The following is an 18,262-nucleotide window of genomic DNA, read 5'->3' on the forward strand; positions in this document are numbered from 1 at the left end:
GTAAAGTATGTCGAAAAAATCATAGCGTAGTATGTCGAAAAAAGTCAGTGTAGTGTGACTTTCCTCAGGTAATCTTACTAAAAACATAATTACCTTCTGATGGGAATCAAACTCCCAACCTTAGACATCCCAACCAGTTTTCTAACAGGATGAGCTGAAGAACAAGTCATACTATTGCATATCAAAAAAAGTCATAAAAAAGTCATAGTATAGTATGTTGAAAAAAGTGACAAAAAAGGCATAGTATAGTATGTATATGTCGAAAAAAAGTCATAAAAAGTTATAGTATAGTATGTTGAAAAAAGTCACAAATAAGTCATATTATAGTATGTCGAAAAAAGTGAGAGTCTTTGACAACAGTCTTCTTCTATAATTTAGGTATTGTTGCCTTATGGGGCAGCTCAGACTTTTGATTATAAATCTGTATCAATAGCCTCCATGCCCAAGTATAACCCTGATGACATCACAGGGGTTATTTTCTTAGACCCGCCAAAGCTTCTTCGGCGCCATACTATACATGTATCGATACAGTCAGTTAATCAAACCAAAGATGCCTTTTGAAGCATGTGTCCCAAAATATTGTGTCATACCCACATAATTGCTGTGCAGATCCAAAACGCGGATTTTCATGAAATTGCCAATAAAGTCCGGGACCTTTGCAATCAGGTTCCTGCTCAGGTCCAGCTCATCCATTTCACACAGCTTCTGGATGCACTTCGGCACCGCGGCGAGTTCCTTGAAACCGAGCTTCAGACGACGCACACCTTCCAGAGTCAGCTCCACGCAGTTCTCAGCCTCTTTCAAGGTGATGGTCTTACTTTTAGCCGGTTTGGTTTTCTTTCCCTTGGCCATTCTGCTGCAGGGAGTCACAGGACAGTGAAGGGGACCACAGTTAACAGGATTCAGGAATGCGCCGTGACAGAGGAGTTGACGGTAGGAAACGGTCTGAAAGATTATGTTACCCAACACAGTCCAGCCGGCTGAAACAGAAGACAAGGGGGAGTTTTACCTTTCATCATTACTCAATTGTTCCATGACAAAGCAAATTAACTTACACTTTGCAGGTGCTTCGCTCAAGTGTATTTACAGTTTGTTATTGTCTGTAGAAAACGTTAAGAACAATACTCTTTTGAAGATTTAGAGCTGCAACTAACAATCATTTTTATTGGCGATGAATAAATCTCTTGGTTATTTTCTCGAAGGAAAAATGGTGACGCATTTCGAGCAGTTTCCCAAAGCCCAATATGACGGCCTCAAATGTCTTGTTTGGTCCACTACTAAAGGTTTTCAGTTTACCGTCTCAGAGGAGTGAAGAAACTAGAACATTTTCACATTTAAGAAGCGGAAATCAGAGAATATTGACATTTGTTTCCGTAAAACAGACTCAATAGAGTTGCCTATTAATTTAATAGTTGACAACTAATCAATTAATCTTTGCAGCTCTGAGAGGAGTGACTGACAACTAAATACAAGTGGGATTCAATTGCATCAAAATAAAAATAAAAAAGAAAGTGTTTCAGAATAAAAGTTAAAGTCAGTGGTTGGGTGCTAGGGTTATTTCTTGCAAATCATTTCATGATAAAGAAACTCTTTGATTTCTTACCAGTACTATTGAGTCAGCGTCCTTGGATCCAGCACAATGAGTAACAGGGAAAAGACAAAAAAGGGCCTCTCATTTATTTCTCCAGCCTGAGAATTTCACTTTGCATCAAGATGCTACCCGAAGAGATTTGTAAATATGAACCGTACAGATCTTGGATCAGGGAAAAAGCTGACATGTTGTGCAGTAGCTGTCCCTCAGACAGACTCACTTTGCGAGACATTGGATTTGTTTCTCCTTGTTCCCAGGCAACTGCTGTTTGCTCTCGGTTGACTTTATGGCTGTGACCAGCTTAAGCAGGACTTTGTTCTTTTGGTCTGTGTTATTTGGAACATTTTTAAAAGATCACGGCAACTGTTGCTAATAGATGCTAGCAACAGTGGTCTTTTGAAAATCACGTACGGTGATCTTTTAAAAATGTTCCAATATATACAATATACAGGACAGTATATATTTGCTGGATCAAAGGAAGCTAACTCAATAGTGCTGACAAGAAATCAACAAGTTTCTTTGTCATAAAATGGTTTACAAACTATAACACCTATACAGAATAACCATAGATAGGATTATTCTGTTTCAAATAAAAAAAATTAAATCTGTGGATTTTGTGTCCTGGTTATTTATGTTTTCTTTTTTTTTTTCACCTCATCGCAAAACATGAACTCTAATGCAATTCAAGTCCAAGAATATTTGCATGTAAGTCAGCCCTACACATTACTTTGTATTGGCTTTTCCCAGTCACAATTACTTAATTGAAAGTTATGAGAGATATTGCAGTCAACATTCTAGTGACATTGAAAACAATTTTCTAAAACAAGGAAATGTATGTAGTAATAAAGTACAATGTGTAAATTGTGAGTCTCTGCTGCAGCATATGTAGAGATTCCCCTTCCTAAATTGGTCGTATATATACTGCTTATTAGAAATAAATGTAATGTAAGAAAAATCTCTGACGACTGCAAAGGCCATTTCTTGTTTCATGTCTGTAAATGCAGCAAAACTGGATTTTTTTTCCCAATTATATTTCATTCAAAAAGTCCTTAATGCTCAATCACTTTGTGTGAAATTTCTATCTCATTTTTGAATGCTTGTTTATGGTGATAAAACACTGCTAAATTAGTTATTTGGAAATATAGGCTATAATTTAGTTTCAAGAACATTCAATCATAGATAGATAAATCTTTTTTTTCCGTAAAAACATAAAAAAATATGTTTTTCATCCAGTGACAAAAATATCTAGAAATTTTCTCTAGAAATTATTTGATTTCTGATCTCTATTATCTAGAGATCAGAAATCAAACTTGTATTAAGAGAAACATGTTTTATTCGCAATCTTATGGAGAAAAACTACACTACCCACAATCCTAAGCGTAATAGCGATTCGTTGTTAACAGGGAATCGTTTACTGTACCCGCGAACGGCTAGCTCAAGCTTCTACCATTCAAGTCTATGATAGTTTCTCTACACAGTCTTGTACCTTGCCGTTTTCAAAATGTGTTTTTTTTGCGCCGAATCAAATGTTTTTGTATTTGCGAATAATCTTGTAGCTGGTTGCCTTGGTTCCAGGCTTACAACTCTTTATATAAGCAATTTTTAATTGTCAATGAAACAACTGAATGGGGAAAAACACTTCTGGAAAAACAGAGCCGTTAAAAAAAGTGGGCGGTCACTGTTGAGCTCTATATGATACAGTCAGACAGTTACCCCTCTCTCTCTCTCTCTCTCTCTCTCTCTCTCTCTCTTAAACACACACACACACACACACTTCTGTAAGCAGTAAGTATAATGTATCACATACTGCAGTCACACCTCAGACAATACTCAGCTGTCTAAATTTCCACTCGCTGTGAATGCCAGACAGTTACAGTACCTCCAACCTACCACTAGGCCGTGCTGTCTCTGTACAAATCCCAGTCCTAGTCACTCTACCTTGAAATCAGTACAGCACCCAATCAGACATCTCTTAGCTGCAAGGTGAAGCATCTCGTCAACAAAATGTCACTTACACTTTACTTGAAGGTATCTACATAAGAGTGACATGACACTGTCACAAACGTGTCATAAACATTATAAACAAGTCATAAACGTTTATGACATATCGCTTCTGTCATCTAGTGTCATTCGGTTTTTGTCATTAGGGTTAGAGTTACGTTTAGGGTTTATGTGTCATGACAGTGTCATGTCACTCTTATGTAGATTCCTTCAAGTAAGGTGTTACCAAAATGTCTTACTGTTGTTTAGGAAAATTATGAACGTGATGTTTGTGATGTAAAACAGTGCTGGGAATCATGTAACCAGGCCCTGGCTATATTCTGATAAATTCTTATTCAGATTACACTGTTCATGTGAACCTGAGTGTTGACAGGTTTACCAGGAAGTGGTATCAGGTGCATGATGTCAAGATAAACATACGACACGGACAGGCACACTGACAAAGAACGAAAGAGGCTTTAGAGATGCACAATGTTATTAGAAATAACACCACTGTCATTGTACTCCAAAACATTGGGATTGGCCAAACAGAGAACAATGTTCAATGGTCTGCATGCCTTCTTTTCATGGGATACACTGACCGATACGGTGACACGGTACAGACGAGGAAAAGCACAGGTGTTAATACTAAAATAATTTACAGCAGCTCATGTGTACTGATTAAGCATGCACAGGCCTTTTTTTTTTAGGTTGTGCAGAAGAAGCTTTTTTACGGCAGTATTCTCACGACATCGCGCAAGAATCACGGGATCACATATCACACGAAAATCTATCTTGTCAGGCTTTAAGTAATGCATTTGTGTCCAAATTAGGAGGTTACCGACCCAAATCGGCATCCGGTGGAGGAGTAGAGCTTAATCGATTAGTTGTCAACTGTTACATGTTAAATTCTCTGATTCCAGCTTCTTCAATGTGAATATTTTCTAGTTTCTACACTTCTCTAAGACAGTAAACTGAATATCTTTGAGTTGGGACAGAACAAGACGAAGTATCAATTAATCGAGAGCCCTAGTTAGGAGCTACGGGCGTGGTTTAGGTGTGTGCGACGGCCGCCGCCACTGTTCGTTCTAAAACACAATGTGATATGTCTACGTGATAGACAGATGATTCATCCAATCACAAGCATTTTTATGAAAGCGCCTGCCCTTTCCCAAACGATTTCTCATCAGGTTAGCAGAGGCTCCCTGCTGCATAAAACCAGGTGAGCCCACTTTGTGTGTCTTTTTATGTTTTTAAAGTTGAGGTACAGAGAAAAGCCTCTATAAAGCTCTGCATGCCACTAAAGTTTGCTTAGGTTACGTTCACACCTACCTCGTTTGGTCCGTTTAACACTAACCCTGGAGCGTTCGGTCTGATGGTCCGGTTCGTTCGGGCTGGTGTGAAAGCTCTTCCGAACTTTGGTGCGGATCAAACAAACAAACTCTGGTCCGCTTGAAAACGGGGGTCTCGGTTCGCTTCCAAGTGAACTAGAGTTCGGTTTGCTTCAGGTGAGAACACGATCTGCCCCAAATACAGGAAGTGAACCTAAAACAGAGCATTTGCTAGCCTGCAATTTCAACCTTGCACACAATTTACGGACTAATATATGATTTAAGGGATGATAACTTTCAGATCCATAAGCTGTTCTGAGCACACATCGCTGGTCGCCATGGTAGAGTAGACTGTGGGAAAAGTAGCTGCAAAATGCCAGGTTTTGTAATGTTAACCTACAGACAACACCCAAACCCATTTACTTGCTCCCTTTTTGATCAGAACTGCCCTTTTGTTAGCGTGGGAGTATTTTGTTTTATTTATTCATTTATTTATTTACAGTATTTATTTTCAATTCTTCTGAAACAGCAGGCGACAGTATAATATGGTCCATAAGCCTGAGTCATTTCCCTCAGCAGTGTGAAACACAGGTCAGGAGATATGCAGGTCACACTGAAGGAAATGGTGCTGACCTAATTGAGTGAGTCAGTTTAGATTACACCTAATGATTAGAAATGTGAGCAGTGTGTGTGTGTGTGTGTGTGTGTGTGTGTGTGTGTGTGTGTGTGTGTGTGTGTAAGCATTTGTGACAGAGACTTGGAGAAAAAGAAGCAAAGAAAGTAAGAAAGAAGACAATTATTTTTGTTCCAAACTGTTTTGTCTTTAGCGTCTTTATGATACAAACCACTGCTATCTACTTAATACAGCATTTTAATCATGTGTAATAGCAGGCAACACAAACTATGGTTAGCTATGATAAGCTATACTGTACAAGGGAACTTACAGGAGTCATACGTGCTTAGAAATTTGCATTGGTGTCAGACTTTGGTGCCAGTTCTATTGAAGTTAATGGGACGGGCAAGTCCCACTAGAACCCATCATATCTGCTCTGTTTCACTTTTGACTAAAAATGCTTCCACAAATAAAAATATTATGTGATGTTTTTTTTTATCTAAATGTTCATGTTTGTTTCCTTGTTATTGATCTCCAAGCAGATCATGGCTCTGTTCAGCAGCTGCAAATAGCTCAACTCAAGCACCTGTTTGGTCCAAGATAGCTGCTAAATCATGATGACTAAACAGGCAGGCCCCACACATAAGTCATGACAACGATTAAGCTAGAAAGGCCGTAACGTAGCTAACAAGCTAAACAACACTCATACAAGGTTAGCTACTGTAGCTATAAAAGCTTCACACCAATGCTATTTACTGTAGCTAGGGGTAGTTACTGTAGCTAACAAGCTTAACAACTAATTCTAGTTAGCTAGGGTTATCTACTGTGGCTAAGAAGCTAAACAACACATTCTAAATTGGCTAGGGTTAGCTACTGTAGCTAACAAGCTAAACAACACACATACAATGTTAACTACTGTAGCTATACAAGCTTCACATGGTCACACCAGTGTTATTTACTGTAGCTAGGGGCAGCTCATGGGGTAGCTAATGTAGCTAACAAGCTTAACAACAAATTCTAGTTAGCTAGGGTTACCTACTGTGGCTAAGAAGCTAAACAACACATTCTAAATTAGCTATGGTTAGCTACTGTAGCTAACAAGCTACACACCAAATGCTAGTTAGCTAGGATTAGCTGTTGTTACTTCCAAGCTACAAGAAACAAAATCCATTTACTGTTGTCCAAGAGCAGAGGACCCTCAATATGGCTGCTAAAGCATAGCGTAGAGTTTTTAGGCTCATTCGTGATGAGCCAGGCTAAGGCCTGCACAGAATCACCTGCCGTGGCCACACAATGCAGCCAGTGAGATGCTGTAACATCATTTAGATAGCAAAGCAACGATAATCTTAAGGTGGCTGCAGTTTTTGAAGCCAGGCTGCAGTTGCTCTCCTCCGACTTCAAAACTTCAGGGCATGACAGGAAACTAGGGTGACCATATTTTGATTTCCAAAAAAGAGGATACTCGGCCCGGCCTCGACACACAAATTCCAACAGGCTTCTCAGAGGTTAATAAACATGCTTTATTATGCCTCAATTGTGCAAAAATAACTTCTGTAATAAAATAAAATAGAATCTGTAACAACCTACAATAATAGCTCTCTTTTAAAATAAATAAATAATATGAAATAATGTTCTAAATATGACCTCTTCTGTGTTAGAAAATCCAGCTTCAACAAAATATCTCTTAATACCTTTTCAATGTAATAAGATAAATAATAAAGACACTGAAACATATGTGCCAGCTTTGCACACGGTGCACTCCGCCTCCCACTTGTCCGGTCCCGACCGGGACGTGGGCCACTTTTTTTGCAGTTCAACTGTGAAGCTGCACTAGTCTTGTTTTATGGTTCTGTGGAGGCTCCACGCAGAGCTTTCGCCATAGCCTACTTAGTGGCCTGAGCCGGCGTGTGTGTGTGTGTGGGGAGTATAATAGTATAATAGAGCGAGGGAGAAGTGAGAGAGTAACGGTGATTATCTTCAGAGTGAGTAGTGACGGCGAGCGAGTACGACTCTAGTGTCACAGTGAGAGAAACAAAGTGTCTCCTCTGTGTTTTCTGACCACGGTTGGAAATCTTTAGCAGGAAACGCTTCGGCATTTTGTGTGCAATGTTGCTCCGCTGTCTGCTCTGGTCCCTGTGTATGTGCGCGTCGCAGAGCCGCCCACAAAGCAGCCTCTCGGGAATTACGTCACACAACAAAGTACCGTAGTATTGTGTGCAAAGATCCAGTCAATTTAAGTACACGCTACAGGAAAACGGCCAGTGTTGCCAACTCTTTTCCATTGAAAGTAGCCAATAGTCGCAAAAAGTGGCCTGATGACACGAATTATGATATCATCATTTGCATATTGGTGACGTCACCATGTAGCCTATCATTTGCTAAAAGCTTAGTTAATGTGTCTGCTAACTGCCTGCTGCTCACAGCCGAATTGGAGATGGAAAGAGACCCGTGCTGTAAGCAGAAGAGCCGTGGACTATGATTAGCATCATGCATGGAATGACTTACAATACAATATCTCGCATTTCCCCTGATGGTTTGAAGCCGCTAAATGTGTCGCTAGTCGCTTTTTAGAAATAAAGTCTCTAAGAGGCTATAAAAAGTAACTAACATAACTCTAGCGAGAAAGTCGCCAAGTTGGCAACACTGGAAACCTCTTCCCTGATCTAAGAACTAATTGGTTTAAATGGTTGAACAACAACATGACACTATATAGAAAGAGATTTTGATTTTATCGTTAATTAGACTTATATTACAGATAGTTCTCACAGACTGAATACAATCTATGATAGCCTAGTTCTAGTCTACACTATGACAATAAGTCAGGAAGGCCTATAGGCCTACAGAGGCAAACTGATATGGGGGAGGGGGGGGCTAATGACAGAATCAATCATGTAGCGACAGAAATAGCTGCAGATAATCAAAAAGATATAGAAATGACAATAAAGACAGACCCAACACTGACGTCATATTAGCCGTCCTTGTATTTCATTTACTAATTTGCCAGCAAGGATTTCCTTTCTTTTACTCACCTATTTCCTTCCTTCCTGTCTTCTTTCACAGCTGCTTGACAGCATTTTGAAGTGTTTTCCTGCTGGTCACCACCATTGTTTTGCACACAAACATGTCATCCAAGTGTCTTGTTGTTGCTTATTTAGATATAATAATAAGAATAATTCAAGTCTCCAAAGGCATTGGTATAAATAAGAAATGCTTACAAGGTTTTTATATAATTAGCGCTGCGGTGAAAAACTAAAAAGGGCATTTGATATAAAACTATTTAGAACCCATCCCTTGGTGAAAGACAAAGTATAATTATGGCATAAAACGCAATACACAGCAAAAACATAAAAACATCACATGGCATACATGGTGGTGAAGTGTTACTGACCACTTCTCAGTTTTGTTTTGGTGTCATGCTCTCACTTCCTCCTAAAACTGCTATGGTAAGACAATTTGTGATAAGTTTGGAGTTGCAGAGTCACTTCCGTGGAGGTGCACATTAACCACTAATAAAACACTAAAAACAGTGGGCTCCCAGTTGTGAACACTGAGAACTACTGTTTATGAATTGTGTAAATTGCGAGAGAAGCCTGTACTTCATGGTCAGTCAACCTTTGCAGGATACATAAAGTTTTAAAAGGAACACATAAAAGGTGCCGGCGTTATCCCGCTCAGGATCAGACACATGGCTCCAGAAGTTGTCATGGTGACTTTGAGATTCTTTCTGTCGTTAAGAGTAAAGCTGCTTTTTTTGCAGAGTTGAGTGACAGCTTATTGGAGATGTTTAGGAAAGCTGGCACCGCGGCAGCAGAGGCATCCATGTGTTTATCTTAGCTTTGAATGGATGTGGCTTCCCTTCCTTCTAACTATGTGACTGTTGTGTTGCCTTTACTTCAAAGAGCTCCTTTCCTTTTTCTGAATGTTTGTTTCGTTCAGGAAAGCGTAACATGGAATTGACAGAATGTTCACGAGGCATTTGAGAATGTGTTCTAGGGTCGGGGGTGTGAGTCAGTCATGTGGTACTTGTTTGCATAATGATGACTGTAATGACTAGGTCAGGATTAGTTTGTTGGCACTGTGTGTACAGAAGTGTCCTCGACTGTCCTAGAGCCCGCATTATAAGACATAAAGTAATGAGTGATTTACTCCTGAGTGACCCCAATCATTTCCACTAACTCATTAGAGGAAGTCCATTTATCAAACCGTGTAAACATGTAATGTCATAACTAGTGCTGTCGGTTAAACGCGTTATTAACGGCATTAACACAAACCCATTTTAACGGCGTAAATTTTTTTAGCGCGAGATTAACATTCTTTTTGGCCTAGCAAACTTTTTAGTTTTTTTCACATGCTGTTGCAACAACTAGTAACGTTAGAAAAACTACAACACCACACCAGATCTAGCTAGACCGGAAACAAAACAAAAGGCACTCCGCACACACTTGTTTGGGCTCCGGCCAAAGAGTAGTAGGCTAACGCTTCGTTTTGAGTGGATGGCGAGCGCGAGACGCCGAAATGGATGCCAATAAGATTCTGAATGGAAAGTTTACTTTTAAAAAGTTGCCAAATGGTTCCACTGACAAGACCAAAGTGTTCTGTGTGTTTTGTCGTTGTGAACTGAGCTATCATCGCACCACGTCCAGTCTGAAATACCACTTGATGGCCAAGCACACAGTTGATGCCAATTCTCCGCCCCCCTCGTCAAAGCCAGGCGACAAAAGCACAAAGCAAGCCGATCCACTTTTCCATGTTGATAAGAGCATTAAAATGAGAAAAAAAAAATGGGACAAAAAAAAATCAAGGGACATTTAGAATAGATAAAAATGTGCAATTAATTGCGATTAATTGCGAGTTAACTATGACATTAATGCGATTAATCGCGATTAAATATTTTAATCGTTTGACAGCACTAGTCATAACTAAAAACACATTTCTATAAACTTGAATATAAGCCAGCATTCACATCTACTGTACACTTATACACAGCAGACACATTGGGAGAACTTTTAATAATAATAATATGCACAGCAGTTACAGTACAGGAAATTCCGCCGGATGCATGTATTTTCTGTTTCCTTCCACTTTCTTTGTGTTGGAATTTAAATTTGGTGGATTTATGAGGGCTATTGTTGACTGCTCCTCAGATCTCTGCAGGGTAAATCCAGACAGCTAGCCAGACTTTCTGTCTAATCTGAGTTTTCTCTTGTACGACTATTTTGCAGCGGCTCTGTGTGGAGTTTAGCGCCGCTCATGACGATTCTGACTGGTTTAAAGAAATGACATTAAACCAGAACACGTTTTCCTCCCGTCCCCGAATGCTATGTGGAGTAGCCAGACCCTCCTTCACCCAGCTTTGGAGGAGGGTCTGGCAAAGCAACACTACAGTGGAGCAGACATTTGCAATATAATTTTTACTCTGAAATCCCACCAGGTGCGGATGTGCCGCGTTCCGGTTTTGTTTCGTCTTCCGCCATGTGCACCACACTGGGGGCACTGCCTGCCCGACTCAAGCTCGAGCCATTCCACTCCCTGTTGAACGCCCAGAAGATTACGTTAAAAATAAACCCAGCGCGTATTTTTAGCGGAGCGGAGAGCCGCTTCCCGCACACTTCTGGGATGTGCTGCGTCTCGGCTGGTGGAATAATAATCATTGCCTTGATTGGCGGCTATTGCTGGCGGCGCCCGCCTGGTGGAATGCAGCGGTTAGATCACAGGCTTATTCCAACAGTAAACGGTAAAATCTAGTTACAATCTAATACATAAAAAATTTGCAACATCTAAAATATAGCAATAAAATATAATACAATATAAAATATAAAATGACCCCGCCTACTTCAGTCTTGGGGCTTGCTTAGCTATGTTCCACATGTTATATTCTCTTACCTGATGTGTTTTATCCAGCGTCTTTTTATCAACCGGGAAGTGGGAGTAACATTACATGCCTGCACGATACACAAAGGCATCGTAGCTTCAGCGAAACGTCACTTATGCAACTTCTGAGTGAGTAGTCTTTTTAATTATGTATTTTTAAAGTCTTATACTTCAACAGTTTTACGATAAACTGAGACTTTCACTTGCAAAATAATCTTTTAAATTGACATATGTGTAATCCATGGGATCAAATCATTATTAGTCTTTTGCCATTCACTCCTGTATATCTTTTTTTTCTTCTCCAAAATAAGGTCCCTGGGGTCCACAGGAAGAGGAGGGATTTTGCCTCTCTATATTCAATTACAGCTGCTTGCTGCCGCTGTAAATGACGGCAATAAGAACTGTCAATCAAAACAGTAAAGTTGTGAATGCTATATTCTTTGGAGCAGTTTTAAGAAAAGCACAAAACAAATTGGCTTACAGTCACTCAAAAGTATTGTAGTAACACTAGATGACAGGTAACAGTATGAAAACAAAGCAAAATGTTCCAACTCCATTGTCAAAGGAAAACCTCATCCTGACTTCATCTGCTTCATCATTTACAACTTTGCACCCGTTAACAATCTTGAAAACCATTTTCGTATGATGTCATTATTATGGGGAAACCAAAAGGGATGGAAAGACAGCCAGACGGTGAGCCGAGCTGTTTCTCATTAGTTCTGCTCGGCCTGCCGTTCCACACAACAGCAGAGTGAATCGTAGCACTGAGAGGTGACAGTCGCCTGAACTGCAGACTAATAAATCTTGTAGTAAAAACGCCTCATCAGTTACTGTGTGTCTGTCAAACTAATCTAAGTGTAAGACAAATGTAAAAAAGCTGTTCAAAACAACAAGAGTGGATACCATCATCCACCACAATTTTTTTTAAAGGTCCTATATTGTAAATAGTGAGATATCCATGTTTTTTTTAAATTATAGAGCAGGTTAAGGTGCTATATAAATATAAATCACTCAATCCATAGAGAAATGCACACAGCCTTTATCCAAAACCTGTGCCTTTAAAGGAGCCATCAGGACTTCTGTACGGTTGTAATGTCACAACTATACTATACAGTATATAGGTAGAAAGTGCTGCTACAGTGCCGGTAAAGTCATTCCCCGGCTGCAATGGCAGTGCAGAGACTTCAAGAGCGCAGATGTGGAAGACCCGGAAACGCTGACCAATCAGAGCAGACTCGTCTTTTTCAGGGGAGGGGCTTAAAGAGAGAAGTGCTAAAACGGAGTGTTTTTAGACAGAGGGAGAATACAGGTATATACAGACGGACAGTATGAGAAAAATGATGTCCTTTTGGAACATTAAAGCATGTAAATATGTTCTAGTCGAAACCCAAAATACATGCATGCGCCTGGAAATAAACACAATATGGGACTTTAATATGATGTAAGGTATGAACAGTTTATCTGACCTGCAAAGGGGCAAACTGTCTTAAACTGTCTTCCCTCCCATTTTCATAGATGTTTTGTGTATTTATTATCCAGTAACAGAATGAGCTGTATGCCTAGTGTTTTCTCCCAAACAAATTATCTCCCTCCAAATGTTGGGGGGGCCTGGGTAGCTCACCTGGTTGAGCAGGCGCCCATATATAGAGGTTTACTCCTCGACGCAGCGGCCGCGGGTTTGACTCCGACCTGCGGCCCTTTGCTGCATGTCATTCCCCCTCTATCTCCCCTTTGAAGTCTAAGCTGTCCTATACAAATAAAGGCCTAAAATGTCCAAAAAATAATCTTCAAAAAAAAAATCATGGACCTTTTTCACAGCAGACATTTTGACTTGTCATAGTAGGAAAAGCACAGCTGAAATTCATAACCTTAACGATGGCTCAATTCCATCAAGTGTCCCAGTAAGCTATTTCAATGACTACGTTTACAAACTGTCAATTTTCGGGTTATGGTCGGGTTAAGGTCACTATTCGGGTTTCTGAAACATTCGTAATAACCCGTTTACATGCGTGAGCAGAGAGAGTTACTCCTGTATACATGGAATTTGTAATCAATTGGCAATATCCCGATGTAAACGGCGACGCACGGTTAGCGTCTGGACGTACGGACAAACCCTGCTTCGCGTAACTTTTCGGTCACATTCTTATAAATCTCACTATCTCGGTACTTTCTGCCGTCAACAAAAGACATTATATTCATGGTTTTCACCACACTAATAAATAAATTGGTTTCCTCCTCGCTCCAAAAGTGTGGTGCTGTGCTGCGTCTCGCCATGTTTACCTCTACTTCTTGTTTACTTCCGGTATACTACGCGCAGGTTTTCTGGCGCATACAAGAAGTTCCTCTACTCAAAAGACCAAGATTCCTTGCGAATAGAACATGCGCAGAACACAAATCAATGTTCCTTTTGATGGGGATATGCCGATACGTGTTTACATCACCAAAATTTCGGGTTAGAAAAGGGGTAACCCAGGGATCATTTTCGGGTTTTTAAAAAACAGGAATATGAGCATATTCGTGTTTTTGCCGGTGTTTACATGGCCGTGCGCGACCGGGTTATTGCTAATATTCCGGTTTTGAACAGGTTATTGGCTGCTTGTAAACGTAATGTAATGGTTTAATACCAGGGCCTCTCCTAAGTGGAATGCAGCCATCAGTAATGGTTTAATACCAGGGCCTCTCCTAAGTGGAATGCAGCCATCAGTAATGGTTTTGAATACACCTGCGCTTTTCCTACTACGACATGTCAACATGTCTGCCGTTTAAAAACGTCTATTGGACTTGACGGACAATGTGAAATGTTCCTTTTCCTTTGTTTCTCAGCAGGACTCCTCCACTCTTCCTGTGTATACCATTGTGTTTTTTTGTATTTGGTGGCTCATGGGAGTCTGGCTGAAAACCTTAACTGTATGGTTTGTGTGGACATGACCTTAGACTACTGCTGTATACTTATAGTATAACATGGACTGACCGTCCAACACTGGACATTGGATCCGAGTTCCTACAGGACATCCAGTCCTGGATCTGATTCCTACTTCCTGTGATTTCTACTTGCTGAAGTCTTTCATTATGTTTTTTTTCTCGAGGCCAGTGTACTGTAGCTAAGCATTACTGTAACCACACAGGATATGTTGGGTTGGAGACTGTGTGTTTACTATGCATTGTATTTCTATGGACTGAGATGATGGCATGCATGGGACAGAACGAGCGCAGATGCACGCAAAGGGTTTCAGCTTTAACAATAGGTTCTGGTTGGCTGTTTTACCGGTGACATCAGTTGTTTCTTTTTAAGGGAGCGTCTGCAAAGCCTGCTGTGTTGTGCTCAGACAGGAAACTATCAGTCTGTCCCACACTTCCAAGTCTTTCTAAAAAAAAAATACGGAATTTATTCTCAATCCGTCCCCTCCACCTTATACTTACCCTTTCCAACAATCCCACCCACTTAAACTAATTTTATTTATCTTACTGATCATATTTTATTACTATTGAACCACTTCCCGCCCAAAGTCATCTACCGACCTTTGTCTTTGTGTGAACCCAATTTGTTTTCTTTGTGGGTGAGACATTTTTATAAGACCTCTGGGGGTTCTTTTTGTCCCACGCACGCAGCGAGCTTCCTCCCTCTTTTCCTTTCAAAAATAATTTGGAAGTTGCAAGTAAACTGAACCCAACGTTTAAATCTCCCCCTCTCTTATTACAGCGCCTCCACCACCACAAGAGTAGCTGACACCCATCCAGGCTGCTAACGGCTGCGCCCCTCTCATGTCAAGATGGAGGTGAAAATGAACTGGAGCAGGGGGAATGGGAGCTTTGATCCCAATATGTATGTTGTTTTAACTGATGACTAACAATGAATGCATGTTAATACCATGTGGAAGCTTGGAAAACACTCCCCGGCTGCAATGCGGTAGAGTTCAGGGCTGAAAATGCAAATAAGCTTTAATCCAAGCCATTAGAACCAAATATTTGTATTGGTTGAACTAGGACCATACATCTTTCATGGAGTTAATGGGGCATGGTACAAGCAGGGTCCAAGCCATTTCACTTTAAAACAACCATAGTATATGAGTTTTCTTTGACAAAAAAAAAACCCAGCAAGGCTGCTGCTTTTTAAGACTATTAGAAATAAAGAGAATCAACATTTAGTCAATTATACAAATACCTTTTTTAAAAGCCAGATGAATTTTAGCCTGAGAGTTTCCCAAATTTCAAACATTTCTACAGAGAGAAACGGTCTAATCTTTGTCATGCTAAATCATTTCCACACTATAAAATGCTGGTGTAACCAGCAGGTTAGATATTTACACGCTCACTTCAGTCCCTCCCATGTGCAATACAGCCAATTCAATGAATTGGCGTGTCACGACAGGTGGGGGAAAGCATTCTTAGATTTCTTGCTGGCTTTATCACTATGTAACTTGAATATTATGCCCTCGACGTAGGTCAACAGGCTTGAAGATTAAGAGTTTCAGTTTAGGGCTAAGATATTCCCTGCCAAACTACTAACTGTGGGGGTGTTTTGGGCAGCCAACGTACCTCTTTGATTTATTGGTTGGCCTTTTATTTATTAGTACTGCATTAGAAGTTTTTGTTTCTCTTTAGGGTAGAGATCGTCACTGCGGCTTTTCTTTGCCCATGTTATTTTGCTGGCTCAATTATTACTTGCGTTGCTTTACCTTTTATCATGCTTTGTTTACATCACCACTGCCTTGTTTTAAGCTATTACTGCTTTTGTCCTTTTGACTGGCTAGTATTTTAATTCCTGTTTGACATTTTAATCGCATTTTAGCCTCAGTGTTCCTTTACTTTCAGTCCTGATCACTTATTTTAATATATATTTATTTATTTACCAAGTATGTCCCCTCTTTGAATAGCAGACTTATGTTTAGAGGGTATACTGTTAACCATATTCACCATCTTAGCTTAGCATATTAGCATGACAATAAGCACCACACAGTACAGCTGAGGCTGATGGTAATCTTATCAGTTTTGCAGGTTTTTGCCAAATTTTTGGCAAGAGAAAATTGACATGATGGCTCTAGATAAGAAGTTAGGTTATCTCTATTCATCCTGAACATCCTGTACATTGAAAAAGTCAGAGGATCAAAACTTCAGATATTTCACATTTTGACCTTTTGGTGATGCTAGAAAAAAAGGTTAGGGGATCACTAAAGTCAGAGGGCTTTATCCTATGTGGGGCATGAATGTCTCTATGAAATATTATCCAATCCATCCAATAGTTGTGGAGATATTTCAGTCAGGACCGAAAGACACACCAACATCAACATCCAATTGCCGCTAGCATGATTAAAAACACCTCTCTGCCAGCATACTGCTCACATCCACTTTTATATTTATTTCATTTACTGATACACACTGTACAGATGAAATGTAATAAACAAACAAGAGAAGAAATGCTGGAATGTTGATGAATGCAGAGGTCAGTGGTGGGCAGGGGGAGGGAAAGGAGAGAGGGAGAGGCACAATTCACACACATGGTTCTAGTTAGTGGACTCCCATTAAGGGCAATGTGGTCTGGAAGAAACTTTACATTTCACAGTCTAAGGGCATTTTTAAGACACTTTTGCCCACCACTGAAAGGTCACTTTCAATCATTTCATATATGGATAATACACACTGTGCAACTGAAACATGCATAAGCAAATAACAATGGAAAATTGGAATAGTGGTAAATGGAAGTTGATAGTGTTTTGAATTAAAAAGGTAATAAATAGGCGTGGAACAAAGAATGTCAAAGTCCACAACCACCAGCTTGCTGTAAAAATGGGTTATACATTTGCGGTGATTAATTGGGATTTCTTTAAATATCACCTGGTTGGCAGCCATACTGGAAGTCAGCTTTTGTGCTACATCTGCTGACAACATACAATTTGACTTTCTCTGCATTTTCAAACAGACATGGATAACTTGTCTTTTTGTGACTGGAGACTCTTTCATCTCACCAATCCAATACATGTGTATATCAGCTGTTAGCTAGCTAACCATAATTGCTACATAGTTGACTACATTAATCTAAATACCACTACAAGCTAATTCTTAAGCCCAGTTCAGACAACAGATGTCCTTGGAGCCGCTCTGACCGCTGCTCTGATCGCTGCTTTGATCGCTGTTTTGATTGCTGCTCTGTCAGCTGGTCAAGTCAGTCAACTGTCAACTTCTTGAAATGGCAGAGTTTTAGAGGTTCAACGAGCGCCGCCAGTGTGGTATGTGGTCAAGCGAGCTAGAGAGTGACTGAAGAGAGGGAGCGACGTTTACAACAAAGCAGTGAATCAGAGAAATAAAATGTTTTCGCCGTTTCGTCACTACTAGAAATGCAACTGAAGAAAGTATCTCACTATCACTAACCTCATTCATATTTTAAGATGCTACAATATATATCCTGCTACAAAAAAGCCTGGAAAGTCAAAAGTTAGAACGGAAGTACAGAGAGTGAGATGATACACTGTCTTGTCTAGACGCATTGGTGTAAACTGGCAGGTTGCAGACTGGCGTATTGCAAGTAGTTGCAAATTTCAACTCTTCTCATCGCAAATCTTTAGTCTTAACTGGGCTTTAAATGTTTTACAGAAGAGTCAAATCATTTTAATCAAGTGACTACTCTGTAACTACTGGTTACCAGATAAGTAGCTGGTTCAGCTAGCGTTTGACAACATGGGACTTCAGCAGGCATGCGTGGCAGAAAGTGAGACTTGTATTTGTGAAGGGCTCCATCTGCATGGATAACTCCACATAAGATAGTGGAGGTCTTGGGGGAAGGGAGGGATCCGGTGCCTTTGTGTCTGGGCTTCCAGTTCACTGTTTAAAAAACTCTCCTTTGCTTTTCCATGCCTCAATCCAGGGGATCATTAAATGGAA

General features: G+C 40.2%; 1 protein-coding gene and 1 long non-coding RNA gene across 6 annotated transcripts in view; one reads left to right on the forward strand and one right to left on the reverse strand.

Moving 5' to 3' along the window:
- Nucleotides 1-8,676, reverse strand: part of lrrc18b (leucine rich repeat containing 18b) — a 44,927-nt gene extending 36,251 nt beyond the window's left edge. Inside the window, exons 1-2 of one of the 5 annotated variants that reach the window (XM_039788972.1) lie at nt 8,545-8,676; nt 595-980 (exon numbers count right to left, since the gene is read on the reverse strand). In XM_039788972.1, coding sequence (XP_039644906.1) covers nt 595-852 — 258 coding nt within the window. In that variant the 5' untranslated portion in view covers nt 853-980; nt 8,545-8,676. Of the gene's footprint in view, nt 1-594; nt 981-1,603; nt 1,940-4,903; nt 5,096-6,690; nt 6,793-8,544 lie in introns of those variants that run through there. The other 4 variants (XM_039788975.1, XM_039788974.1, XM_039788973.1 and 1 more) reach the window with 4 other exon arrangements.
- The window catches only part of LOC120551498, a 37,833-nt gene continuing 24,264 nt past the window's right edge, over nt 4,694-18,262 (forward strand). The window contains exons 1-2 of the long non-coding RNA XR_005637886.1: nt 4,694-4,793; nt 15,087-15,209. This is a non-coding gene — a long non-coding RNA (uncharacterized LOC120551498). The remainder of the gene's footprint in view (nt 4,794-15,086; nt 15,210-18,262) is intronic.

This window comes from Perca fluviatilis, chromosome 21 (assembly GCF_010015445.1).
Source record: "Perca fluviatilis chromosome 21, GENO_Pfluv_1.0, whole genome shotgun sequence".
In the NCBI taxonomy this organism is placed as follows: Eukaryota; Metazoa; Chordata; class Actinopteri; order Perciformes; family Percidae; genus Perca; species Perca fluviatilis.